Source organism: Triticum dicoccoides, chromosome 2A (assembly GCF_002162155.2).
Source record: "Triticum dicoccoides isolate Atlit2015 ecotype Zavitan chromosome 2A, WEW_v2.0, whole genome shotgun sequence".
Taxonomy (NCBI): domain Eukaryota; kingdom Viridiplantae; phylum Streptophyta; class Magnoliopsida; order Poales; family Poaceae; genus Triticum; species Triticum dicoccoides.
The window spans coordinates 499,265,783-499,285,413 of record NC_041382.1 but is presented as its reverse complement, the minus strand read 5'-3'; the positions used below and the strand labels follow the sequence as shown (position 1 = coordinate 499,285,413).

Sequence of the window (19,631 nt, the reverse complement as noted above, 5' to 3'; positions counted from 1 at the left end):
GATGCGGTTTTGTTTTCGGCGCAAAGTGCTATATCTGGATCACTGGTGATAGTGATAACTCCATTGGGCCCTGGCATTTTGAGCTTCATGTACTCGTAATGGGGTATGGCTTGAAAGCGTATGAATGCTTCTCGCCCTAACAGGGCGTGATATCTGCTGTTGTCACAACCCTAGAATTTGTTTGTCATTAGTTGCATTAAGGCATTCATGCATCATGTTTAAAATTCATGAAACTTGAAATGGGGATGACAAACCCTAGCACTAAATAAAATGCAATTAGGATCAGAATAAAAATATTTTCAATAAACCCAGAATGCCCTTTAGAAAAGTTCATTATTTTTGTTAAAGGTGAAAACCCCTGCCATCAATGATGCACATATTTCTAGGCCATTCTGGATTTTTGAATTAAATCCTATTGTATTTGACCTTGGGCATTTAAATACTATAAATAATTTAAATGTTCAAATAAATGTTGAAAATTGTTAAGGGTCACTGAAATAATTCAGAAAGCACCCATAATTGTTTCTAGGATTTTATAAAATGATTTGATATTTTAAATCAAATCAAAACAAACTACAGAAAATAGAAAACAGAATTAAATAGAAACAAGAGAGAGAGAGAGAGCAGAAGATCTTACCTGGCGCTCACCTGGTAGCCCACCTGGCCCAGCAGCACGGCCCAGCCCGCCACCGCTACCCCCCCTGTCGTCTTCCTCCCCTCGCACCGAAGCAGCTCGGTGGCGGGCGCCGACGCCGCCCAGGCCACCTCCTGCTTGCCACCGAGGCGCCCCGACGCGTCTAGATGGCGCCACTCACCTCCCTGCCTCTCTCCCTCACTCTCCTGCGCTCTCACCCCCTTCCCTGGATCTCTCCCTCTCTCGCCCGACCGCTGCCGCCGCCGCCGTCCACTACCACCGCAGCCACCGCCGTCGTTTCGCCCTACTAGAGAGTCCATCGGCTCCGCCTAGTCCCCTGCTACCTCTCCGTTGAGACACGCGTCGTCGAATGCCCTGCTGCCTCGCCAGCGACCCGTCTTCTCCACGCAGGGCCACCGGACACCGTCTGTCGATTCGTCGTCTTCGCCGCCTCCCCGAGCTCGCCGTCTGCTCCAACCGACCCCCCGTGAGCTCCTCCACCGTTTCCCCCCTCTTCCCCGCTTCTTTTGATCGCCGTAGGCATCGCCCCTGGATGCCCGTAGCACGCCGCCGCCCGAGCTCGTCGTTGACGTAGCTCCGGTGACCATTTGGTCACCCCGGCGAGCCTAACGCGTTTGCAGCGTTCCGTAGAGCATTCCTAGCGCAAGCCCCCTCCCGTTTGCATGCCGCAGCAGCTAACCCGTGGCCACCCGAACTCCGGCCGCCGCCTTGGAGCTCGCCGTCGTCAGCTCCGGCCTCCCCACGACCCAGCAACCGCACCGTTTGACGCGCGGGAGCAAGGGCTCTCCAACGAGCCCAAGCACGGCCTCGCCCCTGCCCTGTAGCGTGTTTCCGACGGCCGCCACCGTCCCGGGCCTCGCCGGCGTCGAGACGCCGGCGGGATTGACCCTACTGACCAGGGGTTTGACCTCCCCTGGGTCCATGACAGGTGGACCCCGCCATCAGGTGATTAGCTTAATGCTAATCACCACCTAATCTAACCCCCTAACACTGACATGTGGGCCCTAGTGCCCCTAATCTTTAATTAAACTAAACTAACCCCCCTGTCTAACCTGTGTCACCGACGTGTGGACCCCACACGTCAGGTTTGACCCGAGCCAGCCCAGTTGACTCTGCTGACGTCACAGTGACGTGGTGCTGACGCCATAATTCATTTCTGGATTTATATTATTCAGGAAATTCCAGAAAATTGTAAAAACTTCTAAAAATCATAGAAATTCAACCGTAACTCCAAATGAGATAAATTATATATGAAAAATGATCAGAAAAATCCAATCTATCCATCTGTACTATTTTCATGCATGTTAGAACAACTTATAGGTGCTGTTTAGCATAAATCATATAAATGGCATCTGAATAATCACATATGGAGTTTGAATTTGAATCTTATATTCAAACCAACTTCATTTAATCTGTTGCTAGTTGCATTAGCTCAAAACACATTCATATTGCCATGTCATGAGCATGCATCATATTGTGCATTACATTGATTGTATTTCTTCTTTGTTGCCGGTATCTGTTCCCTCCCGGTAGAGGATGTTCCGACGTTGTGATTGTTGACACTGATGAAGACTCAATGTTATCTTCAGAAGTGCCAGGCAAGCAAAACCCCCTTGTTCATTCCGATAAAATCCCACTCTCTCGCTCCTGCTCTCTTTTACTGCATTAGGACAACACCGATTCATCTGTTACTTGCTGCGGTAGCTGAACCCCTTTTATCCTTTGCATGACCTGTCATTGCCACAGTAAATAGATGAAACCCACTAGCATGAGTAGGAGTTGTTTGAGCCCTGTTGTGCCTACTCATTCATGCTTGTTTGTCATGCCTGCTACTGCTTAGAGTTGAGTCAGGTCTGATTCATCGGGGATGAATCAGAGGTGTGTGAACATGTCCTACTGTGTGTGAGCTAAGTGTGTGAATACGATTTGGTAAAGGTAGCGGTGAGAGGCCATGTAGGAGTACATGGTGGGTTGTCTCATTGCAGCCGTCCTCAGGAACTGAGTTCTGTGTTTGTGATCCATGATTCAGCTACTACCACGCATTGGGCCCGAAACCAATGGACCCTCTCGGCTTCTTAATCACCCTTGTCCTCTGTCCAGGAGTTGCAAGTAGTTTCTGGTGTTTGTAGTATGCTGGAGGCCGTGCGCAGCGCTGACCGTAGGGGTGGGCTGTGATGCGGTAGGCACGTGGCCGGGTGTACCGGGCGCCCGTTTGGTGTCTCGGGAACCCTGTTCACATTGTTTGGGGCTGTGAGCGAAACTCCGGCCGGATCTCCTCATGGATGGAACCCGAATAGGCGATAAACCTGGACTAGAGACTTGAGTGTTTAGGTAGGCCGTGGCCGACACCCACGTTGGGCTTCCGCTTGAAGGTTGCCGAGTACATGTCGTGTAAACGGCGGTAAGTGGTGAGAGCATGTGTGAATAAGTACACCCCTGCAGGGTTAACATTATCTATTCGAATAGTCGTCTCCGCGGAAAAGGACTTCTGGGTTGCTTATATCAGTTCATAGACAAGTGAAAGTGGATACTCTAAAATACGCAAGATAAGTGTGAGTGCTATGGTTGGCGTTCTCGCAGGGAGACGGGAGTGGATCCATAGTGGTGTATTGATATGGTGAATATGTGGACTCGTGTGCGCCACCTCAAAAGAGTTACTTGCAGTCGTATTTTAGGTTAGCCACCGAGTCAAAGCTGGCTTGCTGCAGTTAAACCCCACCATCCCCTTTGTTGAAAATGATGCATATGTAGTTAGTTCTGATGTAAGTCTTGCTGGGTACATTTGTACTCACGTTTGCCTATTTTATGTTTTTGCAGAGAGACTTCAGTCTCACTAGTAGTTCCGCTTGGACTTCGACGTTTAGCTTGTTACCTCAGCTACGATCTTGTGCCCTCGGCAGGATCTGGTAGATAGTCAGGCTTCTCAGCCTTTTTCATTTATAGTTGTCTGTACTCAGACATGTTAAGCTTCCGCTTGTGCTTTGATTTGTATGCTCTGAGTGTTGGGTCATGGGACCCCTGTTTGTAATATCTCGCTCCTCGGAGCCTATTGAATAAATTACTTGAGTCGTAGAGTCATTTTGTGATACCATGTTGTATTGCACATATCGAGCATATTGTGTGTATGTTATTGAAATGCTTGGTATGTGTGGGATCTGACAACCTAGTTGTTTATCCTTGGTAGCCTCTCTTACCGGGAAATGTCTCCTGGTGTTTCCACTGAGCCATGGTAGCTTGCTACTGCTCCGGAACACTTAGGCTGGCCGGCATGTGTCCTTCTTCGTTCCTGTGTCTGTCCCTTCGGGGAAATGTCACGCGATGAATACCGGAGTCCTGTTAGCCCGCTACAGCCCGGTTCACCGGAGTCCTGCTAGCCCAGTGCTACAGCCTGGATTCACTCGCTGTTGACCGACACGTTCGATGCTGGGTCATGGATGCATGTCCCTGTAAGTTTGTGCCACTTTGGGTTTACGACTAGCCATGTCAGCCCGGGCTCCTTATCATATGGATGCTAGCGACACTATCATATACGTGTGCCAAAAGGCGCAAACGGTCCCGGGCAAAGGTAAGGCGACACCCGTGGGAATACCGTGCGTGAGGCCGCAAAGTGATATGAGGTGTTACATGCTAGATCGATATGGCATTGAGTCGGGGTCCTGACAGCGTTGGTATCAGAGCTTGAATGCCTGTAGGATTACCAAGCCAAACTAGTCGAAGTTGAGTCTAGAAATTCTTTAGTTATACAAGGGAATTGATTGTGATGGAACGTAAGGCTCTTTTTACTCCTTATACCTTATGCCCTTCTGATCTGAGTCAACCTCTTCTCTTCCATGGGGATTAAGAACTAAGCTTCTCATCTACCTACTAGGATGACGAGTTACTATGTTAGAGACTTATAGGATTGATAGTTTCAAGCCTCAATTCAGTTTCTACTTCTGTATGTTAACTGTTGATCTCCAAACCTTGATATTGTGCCTCTGAGTGGTTATGCCACCATTTTTGTAGCATGTTTCAAATCTTTTTGAGCATTTACAGCCGTTATGCTGTCCGAGTCATCTCAGGTCTCTAAACAGTCTAATGCACTTGCAAATTCCTTCCTCCCGTTTCAATGTTCCTTTGGGCCAGATTAACCACACTAATCAGTGAGTTGAGGTACTCTGTTACCTTGACATATATGTTGGAGATATTATTATGACCCTAGGTGTCTTAGGGGATCATCTAGTAATTTAGCCATGATTTGTGTTCCCAGTGTGATGATTCTGGCCATTATTCTCGAAAGCATCCCGTGATGCCACTTAGTAGTAGGTATTCTATTCCTGGGTTTTGAACCCGAGATTCACTCTACTTACTGCATGTTGATAGTTTCTGCTCGTTCCTTTAGGATATTAGTAACCTTTGCGGTAGTCCTTGAAGTTCGTGGTATCTTCTTCTTCCAAATACCATGAACTACTTATGGCAGAAGTTCCTCGTTGAACCGAACGATCACAACCAAAGTGCTCTTGATGAGTTCTCCATGCTATATTGTGACTCTGTCAGTTCTACCTTTCTGCATGGGTTATCCGGAAGAAATATGTTGAACTTCGTTCGACATGCTAAACCATGCATCCACAACTTAGAAAATCATATGTTCCTTTGAGTTGTCCCTCTTTAGTTGTCTGCTGACCTTCTCTATCAATTGATAGTCAAGAGTATGCGTGCATTCGTTTATCGATGCCTATTACTCTTGTGGTCCGTCAAGCCATTCTGTCCTGAATGACTTGGAGAAACAAACTCCAGTACCTCATCCATATCTAGGATTGGGTCAAAGTAGTTGTATTCCGCAGATCAAATGCCAATCCAGCTTTTTGTTCTGTTCTACCTTGGAGTATTACCCCTTTATGTCAGAATTGTTATGAGAACTGCACCAACTCTCATGAATTTTGACGTAGTGATACTTCTCACCATCATTAGTCATTCCTCGGCCCTCGTGTTGATGCAACCGGAATACCGACAAATGAATTGTGATGTGTGAAATCAATACTCCCAGCAACCTCGTTGCTTGGTAGTTAAAGGATAATAATTTCATTCTTAGCGTGTTGGTTTTTGAATCATCCTTCTAAGACTGATCGTGCTACCTAGTTCTTATTTCGGTGCACCCTTCGATTGATGAGTTAGGATCTTGTCAAGTCCTCACTCATTTGATCATATCGTCTTGCCCTCAAAAGCGAGATTGTTCTCGAGCTTAGTAACATACCGGTGGTTCGTGACTTTCCAAATGTCTTCTTGGAAGTGTTACCGGGTTGTTTCTGACCGTTATGTTGAGCTCGTGATCAAGTCGGTTTCTTGTGAACCACCCTTTCTCCAAGAATCTGTGTTGGATATCCCGGAGCTAGTTGGTTAAGCTAGACAACAACTTGGAGAGTTGGAAGATAAAAGCTTGCCTGACTTAGTTCGTTCCAAAGGGATATTCTGGTGTAGTGTGTGTTGAAGAAAGATGATATCTTCATCGATTGGTCTCTATGATCAGTTGCTGGACCTATTGTCTTATCAATCCTTTGATTTGAGTGTGGGCTATCGTCAAATCAAATCAGTACCAACGATGCTCGTAATGTTGTCTTATTCGTGGTTGACCCCTCGAGCATACACCATTACATCTTTGGTCTGACCAATGCTATCATCGTGTTCACTTAACTATGGAATTCCTTTTAAAAGGAAACCTAGATGAATTGTTGTTGAGCCCATTGACAACATCCTTATCTCCTCCATGATTTTGTTGAACATTAAGCTAGTGTTGGAAACTTTTGAAAGCATTTGTTCATGCTAGCTCATGAAGCATATGTTTGGATGAAGGTAGTGACTTCCTTTAATTCATGTGCATCTGATGCAAGTTGCCGCCGTGGATTCGAGAAAGTCAATGTTGCTTTCTTTGGAATCATTCCAAATCAGTCATGCACACGTGCGAAGAATTCTGTGGTTTGAAGACTTGCAACCTTCAATCTATATGTATCCCTAGCACACCAAGCCACTGATTGATTTGTTCAAGGAGAAGGAGTTCCTTCATAAGAGCTAATCCGGACTTCTGTAAGGACTTCGATACCCTCGTTGATGGTTCCCCCTCCTGAACTCGGTAGTGTTTTATTATAAGACTACTTTGTGGTCATGCTTGTCTTGGACAACGTGTTCACATGTTTGTAGCAGAACCAGCTCATGTTTTGGAGTTTGCTATCGTAGTTCATTTCCCGAGAATCTCGCAACGTTATCTCGTCGAATTGTGTTGCAAACTTTCATTTATCTTCCTAGACTCGATGAGTCTGGAATATCCTGACACCAACCAGATCTGAATCTCAGGCAGATATGATGGTTGGAACATTTCCCAAGAACTATAATATTGGTTCCTCGATAACTGGTAAAGTGGATGTCGTGGCCAGCACCACCCAGCCGAAAGACCTATTATTGTAGTATCTTGATTGAAGAAGTTGGCCACCTCCCCATAAGGATTTCGTAGGATTTACCTCCGTAACTGTTCCTTATGGATTCTATTGCTCCCGAAGTCCGACCTTTTACTTGATGTTCTAGATATCAAACCATATCTATGGGTGGATTACGCTAGCACATCAAGGAGAACATTAGAAGCGGAGTGCTAAATGTCTCTCGGTCGATCATCTAGATTTCGTTCCCTTGGCTTCGCTAAGGTGAAATCTGAGAAAGTGTTATCTTCCTTTGCATCTGCATCATCCATCATCATTCATCGTGGTAGTACGTTGTGTTGTCAGCACCCTTGACACGGATGTTGATAAAACCTTGATGATTGTGGAAATGCTCAAGTTCTTGAGAGCACGCACAAGCGCTACGAGTTATCATCGGCACTAACTGGGATTGCCCCAGATTTCCTCGGTTATGCTATAACCACTCCAACAGTGAATTCACTCCTTATTGATGGGTTCTTCCCCAGTTACCAGAATCATTCCCAGCATTTGCATTTTGTTCCCAGCTTGCACCGCCAATGTGCCATTCTACCATGGGTCTCTTCCATTTCCGGTGGTAAGCAAATTCATCCATTACGTTGTCTTCAACAAGGTAATCCACATCATTCAAGTCCGAGTATGCCATTCTACCGACCCCCGCCAATCGATTGCTGTGATTTGCCTTAGGCTGATATAGAGAGTCTCAATGATCTCTATATCAAAGGTAATTCTTTTTGCCACTTAAGGGGATATTTCTACGAGTCACCATCCCTAAGGTGCCTCGTTGTGGTATCATGGCAACTCAACTCCTCGCTACGTTGACAATCGTTTACCACCTTCTTAGGTGTGGAATCGTTGTCTACCTAGTGAACCTTCGTCATCTGTTCCACTCCATTCCTCTAGAGGTGTGCTTCGTCTCTCAGCTCGAGAGATGTTGCTATGTCCCATTCCGTGAGTTAATCCTGAGTTGTTCGATCCTTGAGAAGATTAATTCTTCTAGAGTTTTCCTTCCTCTCGTTGTCATGATAGCTGGAGTTCTCAGAGCAAGACTTCGAGACAATGATGGTGGACGAATCAACGTCCATTTGAAGTGCAACTGGATCGTGAAGATTGTGCTAGTTTGCGTTCCCCCTTCACCTTACCCTACACTTGAATCTCGGGACGAGATTTTTGTTTAGTGGGGGTGAGTTGTCACAGCCCTAGAATTTGTTTGTCATTAGTTGCATTAAGGCATTCATGCATCATGTTTAAAATTCATGAAACTTGAAATGGGGATGACAAACCCTAGCACTAAATAAAATGCAATTAGGATCAGAATAAAAATATTTTCAATAAACCCAGAATGCCCTTTAGAAAAGTTCATTATTTTTGTTAAAGGTGAAAACCCCTGCCATCAATGATGCACATATTTCTAGGCCATTCTGGATTTTTGAATTAAATCCTATTGTATTTGACCTTGGGCATTTAAATACTATAAATAATTTAAATGTTCAAATAAATGTTGAAAATTGTTAAGGGTCACTGAAATAATTCAGAAAGCACCCATAATTGTTTCCAGGATTTTATAAAATGATTTGATATTTTAAATCAAATCAAAACAAACTACAGAAAATAGAAAACAGAATTAAATAGAAACAAGAGAGAGAGCAGAAGATCTTACCTGGCGCTCACCTGGTAGCCCACCTGGCCCAGCAGCACGGCCCAGCCCGCCACCGCTACCCCCCCCCCCTGTCGTCTTCCTCCCCTCGCACCGAAGCACCTCGGTGGCGGGCGCCGACGCCGCCCAGGCCACCTCCTGCTTGCCACCGAGGCGCCCCGACGCGTCTAGATGGCGCCACTCACCTCCCTGCGTCTCTCCCTCACTCTCCCGCGCTCTCACCCCCTTCCCTGGATCTCTCCCTCTCTCGCCCGACCGCTGCCGCCGCCGCCGTCCACTACCACCGCAGCCACCGCCGTCGTTTCGCCCTACTAGAGAGTCCATCGGCTCCGCCTAGTCCCCTGCTACCTCTCCGTTGAGACACGCGTCGTCGAATGCCCTGCTGCCTCGCCAGCGACCTGTCTTCACCACGCACGGCCGCCGGACACCGTCTGTCGATTCACCGTCTTCGCCGCCTCCCCGAGCTCGCCGTCTGCTCCAACCGACCCCCCGTGAGCTCCTCCACCGTTTCCCCCCTCTTCCCCGCTTCTTTTGATCGCCGTAGGCATCGCCCCTGGATGCCCGTAGCACGCCGCCGCCCGAGCTCGTCGTCGACGTAGCTCCGGTGACCATTTGGTCACCCCGGCGAGCCTAACGCGTTCGCAGCGTTCTGTAGAGCATTCCTAGCGCAAGCTCCCTCCCGTTTGCATGCCGCAGCAGCTAACCCGTGGCCACCCGAACTCCGGCCGCCGCCTTGGAGCTCGCCGTCGTCAGCTCCGGCCTCCCCACGACCCAGCAACTGCACCGTTCGACGTGCGGGAGCAAGGGCTCTCCAATGAGCCCAAGCACGGCCTCACCCGTGCCCTGTAGCGTGTTTCCGACGGCCGCCACCGTCCCGGGCCTCGCCGGCGTCGAGACGCCGGCGGGATTGACCCTACTGACCAGGGGTTTGACCTCCCCTGGGTCCATGACAGGTGGACCCCGCCATCAGGTGATTAGCTTAATGCTAATCACCACCTAATCTAACCCCCTGACACTGACATGTGGGCCCTAGTGCCCCTAATCTTTAATTAAACTAAACTAACCCCCCTGTCTAACCTGTGTCACCGACGTGTGGACCCCACACGTCAGGTTTGACCCGAGCCAGCCCAGTTGACTCTGCTGACGTCACAGTGACGTGGTGCTGACGCCATAATTCATTTCTGGATTTATATTATTCAGGAAATTCCAGAAAATTGTAAAAACTTCTAAAAATCATAGAAATTCAACCGTAACTCCAAATGAGATAAATTATATATGAAAAATGATCAGAAAAATCCAATCTATCCATCTGTACTATTTTCATGCATGTTAGAACAACTTATAGGTGCTGTTTAGCACAAATCATATAAATGGCATCTGAATAATCACATATGGAGTTTGAATTTGAATCTTATATTCAAACCAACTTCATTTAATCTGTTGCTAGTTGCATTAGCTCAAAACACATTCATATTGCCATGTCATGAGCATGCATCATATTGTGCATTTCATTGATTGTATTTCTTCTTTGTTGCCGGTATCTGTTCCCTCCCGGTAGAGGATGTTCCGACGTTGTGATCGTTGACACTGATGAAGACTCAATGTTATCTTCAGAAGTGCCAGGCAAGCAAAACCCCCTTGTTCATTCCGATAAAATCCCACTCTCTCGCTCCTGCTCTCTTTTACTGCATTAGGACAACACCGATTCATCTGTTACTTGCTGCGGTAGCTGAACCCCTTTTATCCTTTGCATGACCTGTCATTGCCACAGTAAATAGATGAAACCCACTAGCATGAGTAGGAGTTGTTTGAGCCCTGTTGTGCCTACTCATTCATGCTTGTTTGTCATGCCTGCTACTGCTTAGAGTTCAGTCAGGTCTGATTCATCGGGGATGAATCAGAGGTGTGTGAACATGTCCTACTGTGTGTGAGCTAAGTGTGTGAATACGATTTGGTAAAGGTAGCGGTGAGAGGCCATGTAGGAGTACATGGTGGGTTGTCTCATTGCAGCCGTCCTCAGGAACTGAGTTCTGTGTTTGTGATCCATGATTCAGCTACTACCACGCATTGGGCCCGAAACCAATGGACCCTCTCGGCTTCTTAATCACCCTTGTCCTCTGTCCAGGAGTTGCAAGTAGTTTCTGGTGTTTGTAGTATGCTGGAGGCCGTGCGCAGCGCTGACCGTAGGGGTGGGCTGTGATGCGGTAGGCACGTGGCCGGGTGTACCGGGCGCCCGTTTGGTGTCTCGGGAACCCTGTTCACATTGTTTGGGGCTGTGAGCGAAACTCCGGCCGGATCTCCTCATGGATGGAACCGAAATAGGCGATAAACCTGGACTAGAGACTTGAGTGTTTAGGTAGGCCGTGGCCGACACCCACGTTGGGCTTCCGCTTGAAGGTTGCCGAGTACATATCGTGTAAACGGCGGTAAGTGGTGAGAGCGTGTGTGAAGAAGTACACCCCTGAGGGTTAACATTATCTATTCGAATAGCCATGTCCGCGGAAAAGGACTTCTGGGTTGCTTATATCAGTTCATAGACAAGTGAAAGTGGATACTCTAAAATACGCAAGATAAGCGTGAGTGCTATGGTTGGCGTTCTCGCAGGGAGACGGGAGCGGATCCATAGTGGTGTATTGATATGGTGAATATGTGGACTCGTGTGCGCCACCTCAAAAGAGTTACTTGTAGTCGTAGTTTAGGTTAGCCACCGAGTCAAAGCTGGCTTGCTGCAGTTAAACCCCACCATCCCCTTTGTTGAAAATGATGCATGTGTAGTTAGTTCTGATGTAAGTCTTGCTGGGTACATTTGTACTCACGTTTGCCTATTTTATGTTTTTGCAGAGAGACTTCAGTCTCACTAGTAGTTCCGCTTGGACTTCGACGTTTAGCTTGTTACCTCAGCTACGATCTTGTGCCCTCGGCAGGATCTGGTAGATAGTCAGGCTTCTCAGCCTTTTTCATTTATAGTTGTCTGTACTCAGACATGTTAAGCTTCCGCTTGTGCTTTGATTTGTATGCTCTGAGTGTTGGGTCATGGGACCCCTGTTTGTAATATCTCGCTCCTTGGAGCCTATTGAATAAATTACTTGAGTCGTAGAGTCATTTTGTGATGCCATGTTGTATTGCACATATCGAGCATATTGTGTGTATGTTATTGAAATGCTTGGTATGTGTGGGATCTGACAACCTAGTTGTTTATCCTTGGTAGCCTCTCTTACCGGGAAATGTCTCCTGGTGTTTCCACTGAGCCATGGTAGCTTGCTACTGCTCCGGAACACTTAGGCTGGCCGGCATGTGTCCTTCTTCGTTCCTGTGTCTGTCCCTTCGGGGAAATGTCACGCAATGAATACCGGAGTCCTGTTAGCCTGCTACAGCCCGGTTCACCGGAGTCCTGCTAGCCCAGTGCTACAGCCTGGATTCACTCGCTGTTGACCGACACGTTCGATGCTGGTTCATGGATGCATGTCCCTGTAAGTTTGTGCCACTTTGGGTTTACGACTAGCCATGTCAGCCCGGGCTCCTTATCATATGGATGCTAGCGACACTATCATATACGTGTGCCAAAAGGCGCAAACGGTCCCGGGCAAAGGTAAGGCGACACCCGTGGGAATACCGTGCGTGAGGCCGCAAAGTGATATGAGGTGTTACATGCTAGATCGATATGGCATTGAGTCGGGGTCCTGACAGCTGTGGAAAGGTGCCACGTGGAAGAGCAACTCTTCGGACCTATAGTTCTCCGGCGTGCCGAATACGAAGTCGAGTTTGATCGTCCCCGAGCTTATTGCTTCTCGACTGGGGATGATGCCTCGAAAAGTGGTGCCGCTTTGCTCAATGCGACTTTTTTCCATCTGCATTTTTTGGAGCGTATCTTCATAGATGAGGTTTAATCCGCTGCCACCATCCATGAGTACTTTGGTGAGCCGAAAGTCATCTACTATTGGGTTTAAGACCAAAGCGACTGGTGCTCGGACTGATCTGACCCTTGGCTCGTCATCGGCGGTGAAGGTTATCGCCATGTCATTCCAAGGATTTACTGCGGCTACCTAGTTGACTTCGGCAAGGTCGCGCAATGCCCTTTTGTGCTGGTTGTTAGAAGAAAAGGTCTCGAAGACCATAAAAACGTTGAGATCGGCATCTTCTGAAGAGTGCCTCTCCAAAGGAATGCTGGTGAGGATGGCCTCACCGCTCTTAGCCACCTGCCGGAGTACCCAACATGCCTGAAGACTATGTGTTGGTTCGGTATTCGATGTTGTATGTATCTGACAAGGTTTATCGAGCAGGTCGTCAAGGACAGTTCTGTGTCCCGTAAAGGGCTTCGCTTTTTTGTCCATGGGATGATGATCAGGTGCCCCGTAAGGGTGCATCCTTTTTGTCCGTCCGGTGGGCTGCTTGAAGGCAGGAGGTTCCCACCGTGTTGTTTGTGCCTTCCAGGTGCTTTCCATTGCACTGTACTTCTGTACGATGTGTGCCAGATCTGCAAAGTGCAGTATGCGGCGGCGGTTGAGGGCGTTAAGGATTCCCTCGTCCGTACAATTGTGGCAAAATATTGAAACCGTGTCATCGTGATGGCAGTCCTTGATCTTGTTTTGACAAGGAGGAACCTGGCCCAAAAGTGGTGGAATGTTTTCTCAGGTTGCTGCCGCACGTACATTAGGTCACATACGTCTGGAGGGCCTGAATTGTTTGGGGAATATTGCTTGTGGTGGATGGGCGGGCTAAAATCTGAATCCTGGCCCATTATTGCATTCTGAGTTTGAAGAATTTGCGAAGTCACCGACCCAGGGCCCGGAGCGTCCTGGCGGTCTTCGGGCTCAACGCCCTGTTCTATGTTCGGAGGACATGAGGTCTCTTCCCGAAGATGGGTATCCGGCTCGTAGGACTCGGAAATCCGAACATAGTTTGTTCTTAACTTAGGGGAAAAGTATCATCGGCTTGTTCCTCCACGACCGCTATCAGATGGGTGATCGGCGGGGACCTGATTTCCCTCTGATCGGGTTTAAGCCCAATCCGATCGTAGTCTGTTGTTACTCCTAGGGCGGTGATGCGATCAAGTAGCTCGTTTAAGGACGAGACATTGATGGATCCATCTTTTCAGGGTGTTCAAGGCCGATGCGAAGATGATGTTTAGCGATCTCGAGGGCTGCCCTTGGCTTAAAGGTCGCATGGGCGCCCATGGTGAAACCGCCGAGCTGGAGGAGCTGTCCCGGAGCTAGTCTCTCCAAAGGTAATGTTGTCGTTAATGACAAGGCGAGCCATCGATCCCATCGTCGACGGCACAGTGGAACTCTCAATGAAAGCACCAATGTCGGTGTCAAAACCGGCCGATCTCGGGTAGGGGGTCCCGAACTGTGCGTCTGAGGATTGAAGGTAACATGAGACAAATAGGACACGATGTTTACCTAGGTTCGGGCCCTCTTAATGGAGGTAAAACCCTACGTCCATTGTATTTGATGAGTATAGGGGCTACAAGAGTTGGTCTACTCGAGATCGTAATGGTTAAACCCTAGATGTCTAGCCTATATGATTTGTGTTAGCTTCTACGGACTAAACCCTCCGGTTTATATAGACATCGGAGGGGCCTAGGGTTGTACATAGTCGGTTTACAGAGAAAGGAAACTACACATTCGGGCGTTAAGCTTGCCATCCACGCAAAGAAGAGTCCCACCCGGACATGGGGGAAGGTCTTCTATCTTGTATCTTCATGACCCATCAGTTCGGCCCATGGTACACAGCTCGGACACCCGAGGACCCCATAGTAGGGAGGACACGGAGCATAGATGGAAGAGGCCAGACCCAAAGTTTGTTAAAGTAAATGTTGACGTTGCTTTTTATCAAGATGCAGATGCAGGAGCAACGGCCGCTATAATCAAAGACGAGAAGGAGCAATTTCTAGCTGCTCAATGCAGATACGATGATTGTGCTTCAGATGCTACGGCCATGGAGGCTAGGACCATGCGAGATGAGTTGAGGCCGAATCAGACCACCTTGAAGTCATTCAGTTCTGCACCGGACAAACACAGTGGTGGGATGCATCGGCAAAAGTCATTCAGTTCTGCACCGGACAAACACAGTGGTGGGATGCATCGGCAGCAGTCTTTGCGGAGTGTCTGGATACTGTTACGTCAATTGGGAGGGTCACCTTCAAGCATTGTTTTCGTGCGACGAATACCGCACCTCATGAGCTAGCTAAGTTTAGTTTTTGTAATGAAGTGTCAGATAATTGAACTGACGAACCACCTGCATGTGTCGTCAATAGCCTTGTGAACGATGTAATTTTGATCTGAGTTAATAAAGCTAACCATGATGGTCTTTCAAAAAGAACCCAAAAAAAATATCTAGGGATACTTCTATTGTGGGATCAAGATAACTCACATGACAAATCTGAACAATATCAATCCGACCAAAAGAAAATTATGCACACGTCTCTTCCATTTAATCACACGAGATGAGCATGTAGATACAGTAAATATCGACAGGGAACGGATGAAAACCATACGTGAAGGGAAAACAGGACTAGGATTACAGGGCAACGCTCTATTAGTATTTCTGTTAACAGGACACACATCCGAAACTCAGGAAGCCAGTACCCTTCAGGTTTCTGAAGCTTCTTCCTCATCGGTGGCCAAGGCGGTATGTGCTGGGTATCTCCACATGATGTCTGCCCAGGTGCTCTGCCCATCGGTCACTTCCTTCACAACCGAAGCCACCTCTTCGACCTCCACACGGATCTGATCCTTGCTGTCCCGGTCACGGACAGTCACACTTGTAGTTGAGTCGACTGTGATCGCCAGGGGGACGCCGATTTCGTCTGTCCTTGCATACCGCTTACCAATCGAAGTGCCTGCAACAAGTAGTACCAGAGGCACAAATTACTTGCCAAATGTACAAGAGTGTTTCCCCTCCTGGCAAAAAATGAACTGAGGCGAATTTGCGATGCTCGCCAACTCGACGAACACAAATTGCCATGAAAAATATTCAATTTGCCATGCCTAAAAATCTGACGTTTGCTGGATATTCGGGTCCTAAAAAAATAGTCTACTATGGAAATTGACATAATAGCCTATTTTGAAGAACGAATTCTGTTCCATGATTCATTCAATAGACACATGTTGAAAAGAAAACAGAAAACAGGTTCCAATAAAATAATCCACTGAAATAGTGCAACAAATATCGAAGTTCACCAAGGCAGCAAACTGGACAGAAGTTTAAGAAATGGATGATATCTCATGCGGTAAATATCAACATTTTAACTAAATGTTTTGACATTTAACCTATTTTACCAAAGAATGCCTAGTGGAAATTTGGACCTACAAGCGACCACAAGCAGTTTACAGTCAATCGACAAAATATCAAGAACTAGTTCTCATCCATCTCACTCTGGAAGGAGAAAATATCAGTAAGGTGGACCAAAGATCAAAAGCAAAATTTAGGTGTAAATGGAGAACCAATCATAATATGCAAATTGCAACGCTTCATATGGCTAGAATAGAAATAAACGCGATGGTTTTCTACAAGTTCAGTGGTACCTGTGATGTCGATAATGTGAGAAATCCCTGCTGTTGTCAAAGCTTTTGAAATTTTCTTGGCAACAACATCAAATTTCTCAACCTTGACCAGTGGAAACACAGTACACTTAATTGGAGCAACAAGAGGGGGAAAACGAAACACATTCAACTGCTCATCATCTGTCTTGCCAGTCCTTTGATAGAAGCAATGTTCGAACAAGCAGTAAATAATTCTCCCTATGCCAAATGATGGCTCTATGACAGAAGGAGTGAACTTCCTTTGATGTTCCTTTTTCTTCTCCATGTTAATTGAAACCATATTTCTCTTTATGGTAACATCCTTCCCAAGGGTACAAACCTTAAAGTCAACATCCCCTTTAGACTCTAAAGCTGCTTTCATGCCCAGAGCTTCAGTTTCACCCATGGCCTGTCGGCGGAGAAAGTTAAGTGTTGACCAACAAAACAGCAATAAGATATGACAAGTCAATGTGGAGACGAAACTTACTTCCAATGCTTCGAGAACCATCTTTTGGTCCCCTTTGAACGCAAGACCAAGCTCCTTCTTTGATGGGGTTATAACTAACTTCTGAATGTGCCAAGAAGAAACTTATCATTAGCAAAGCAGATAATTCGAGAAACTCACCAAAGCATCACAACTGCAAATGTTTCAGTAGTAATAATTCAATTATTTAGTGTACAATGAGAAACTTGTATCATAAGCAAGCCTCACCTCCACTTCTCTGGGCTCTGCGAATTTTTCATGAGCTTCGAGTGGAACACCACTTTTATCCTGCTCAATGTAGAGAGTAGAATAGTATTAGTTCTATTAGGATAGTTACGTGCAAAATACACTTCACACAGGAATACGTCAGCACTCCACTATTTTTTGGTCTAGAACTATAGAACAAAGGAGTACCAAAGAGGCGACAGTTAGTGGATGAAAAATGCACTTATCTCTTAATAAAAGGGATTAATACTTCCAAAAACTCTAATCGGAGAGTAGTTGAGCTAACAAAACATGTTCAACAATATAATTCCAATTACCCATAAAGTAACTCATTAACCTAAAACAAATGGTGAAGGGTTGCGATTTCGTACAAGTGGTTTTCCAACAAGAAATATCCAGCTCTCGAGTTGGATAACGACGGATAGCTTTCGCAGTTGTATAGTACAGAAAACATTCTACTCGCAGTTCTACCGAATGATGATACATACCGAGTGGGCACGCAAGTCATACGCTGACCTATCAGCAATTCCAACACACTCGATCCATCCATAAGAGCATTCGATCTCTGCATCCCAACAATCAGCAGCATAGTGAGCCATTTCATTTGGCAGATGCTGCCGGAACCGTAGACGGTCTTTGTCAATCCCAAGCTGCGTCAAGAAGAGATAGACCCTTCCAATAAAGAAGCCAAGGGTCTCATTCTTCACAGTTCCCTGCCGGTTGCAGCAAGTGTTACTTAGACATACATCAAAATTAGTGGAATTAGACAATACTAGAAGTATACAAAATAGTACCTCAGAAACAGCTTCACCGAGCCTAAGTCTAGTGGCGGATCTTCCTGTCAGTTGATCTTCTCTCGGAAACATCAGGAACTCTAGATCAGAAACATCACAAAACTTTGGATGAGACTTGTCCTCTGGGTCCACAAAGTGCTCAATCTCCGCCAACGTAAATTCACGGACTCTTAGAAGGCCTTGACGGGGAGATATCTAGTGAAACAAATTCGTCTTAGACCACAGAGGTTATTAAGCAATGCCCTACAGTTATTAGTAGTTATTGCACCGGTTTCCACCACAACCACTCCAGTTCATCTCAACAGTAACTGGATAATAAGTCGTTGGTAAAAACATTTTTACCATTGAGTATCATTATTCATATAACCCTCGTTAAAATACAACTTCTTTTGTCATTTTCATCAGGTCAACTAGCTTTGACTGTCTCAACGCTAGTTTTGGCCCCAAAAGATCATTGTCAGTCTCGTAAGAGAATAAGGTTTCTTTGAAAAAAAAATCCCAGACGGGACGGCAAAAGAGAACAGGGTGTTGAAGGAACAGCAGCAAGATAAATAAGTACATTTTGCTGATGGTGGAAAGGAGAAGGTAGCTTGAACCAGTGGCAAAAAACAAAAGAGCTCCTTGTATGTTGAATCCGAATACCCGACAAACAAACTGTTTTATGTACCAAACATGAACCATCAAAAAGAGTTTTTCATATGTTTTACATCACATGGTAGATTGCAAATTAAACACCGGCAAATATGTTAATGAGTAATCAATATAAACCCTTGTAAAGGTGTCAATGAGTAGAGGATCTAAACCCAAGAAAAATTGATAATAAAAGTAAAGATCCCAACAGAAGATTAAGCAGTTAAGTCATGCCTCGTTGCGGAAAGCCTGGCCGATTTGGGCTGCAGCGAAGGGTAGTTTGTTGCCATTGTAGTAATACAAGTCTTTGAAGTTCACAAAGATACCCTGTGCTGTCTCTGGCCTCATATACCTGAAAAACAGATGTGCACATGAGCTAAAACTATATTGAACAAAAGAGAACATACTAAGCTGTTTTCAATCTCACCCTGCGCTCAAACCTGATGGTCCAATGGAAGTCTGAAACATGAGATTAAAGGGGTATGGATCTGACAATGGATTCTTTGTGTCAGGAGCAGCAATCCCATACTCCTTAATCTTAGTGCCTGATTGTTCTGCTGATAGATCATCCAAGACAGCGAGAATATGGTTTAATTCTTCGACCTTCTGTGGTGACAATGTATTGTCATTCTCGAGCTTCTCCTTACAGAAGTCCTTGAGTAAGTGATCAGCACGATAACAGCTGCCTGTCTTTTCATCTTTAACCATCAAGTCCGTAAACTTTTCGACATGGCCAGAGGCCTTCAAGACAACTTCTGGTGTCACACATGGACAGTCCACCTCAAGCATCCCTTCCTCCAACACGAAATGCTAAGGAGGAGAAAAACACAAGTAGATGGTAAGTTGGTTATCTATGCATAAAATATAAATACTGTGTTCTGAGAATTTACATAAGAAAATATATCAAATAATACTATGCTAAAGATTACTAGAATGATGCCTTATGTATACATTGAGATTTAAATGCATGGATTTGGAACGTTTCTCACTTTCTTGTTATCATAGGGGTAACGTTCAGTGCACATCTCAATAACACTGAATCGTGACTTTTGTCTGTCACTAACATTAATGAATATTGCGGTTTCTAATTATTTGTTACTGGAATAGGCTTTTTTTCCAGGGCATCAACAAAATCAACTTACGAACTAGTATAGCAGTAATCAAGCAGTCACTAGGCCCTGAGCAGGCGCCCAGCCAGCAGTTGATATACAGAACAGAGA

General features: G+C 46.1%; 1 protein-coding gene across 1 annotated transcript in view; it reads right to left on the bottom strand.

Moving 5' to 3' along the window:
- Positions 1–15,103: 15,103 nt before the first annotated feature.
- The window catches only part of LOC119355016 (glycine--tRNA ligase, mitochondrial 1-like), a 5,921-nt gene continuing 1,393 nt past the window's right edge, over positions 15,104–19,631 (bottom strand). Inside the window, exons 2-9 of the mRNA XM_037621783.1 lie at positions 18,839–19,221; positions 18,646–18,763; positions 17,782–17,976; positions 17,476–17,700; positions 16,991–17,050; positions 16,766–16,846; positions 16,282–16,687; positions 15,104–15,596 (exon numbers count right to left, since the gene is read on the bottom strand). Coding sequence (XP_037477680.1) covers positions 15,346–15,596; positions 16,282–16,687; positions 16,766–16,846; positions 16,991–17,050; positions 17,476–17,700; positions 17,782–17,976; positions 18,646–18,763; positions 18,839–19,221 — 1,719 coding nt within the window. The 3' untranslated portion in view covers positions 15,104–15,345. The remainder of the gene's footprint in view (positions 15,597–16,281; positions 16,688–16,765; positions 16,847–16,990; positions 17,051–17,475; positions 17,701–17,781; positions 17,977–18,645; positions 18,764–18,838; positions 19,222–19,631) is intronic.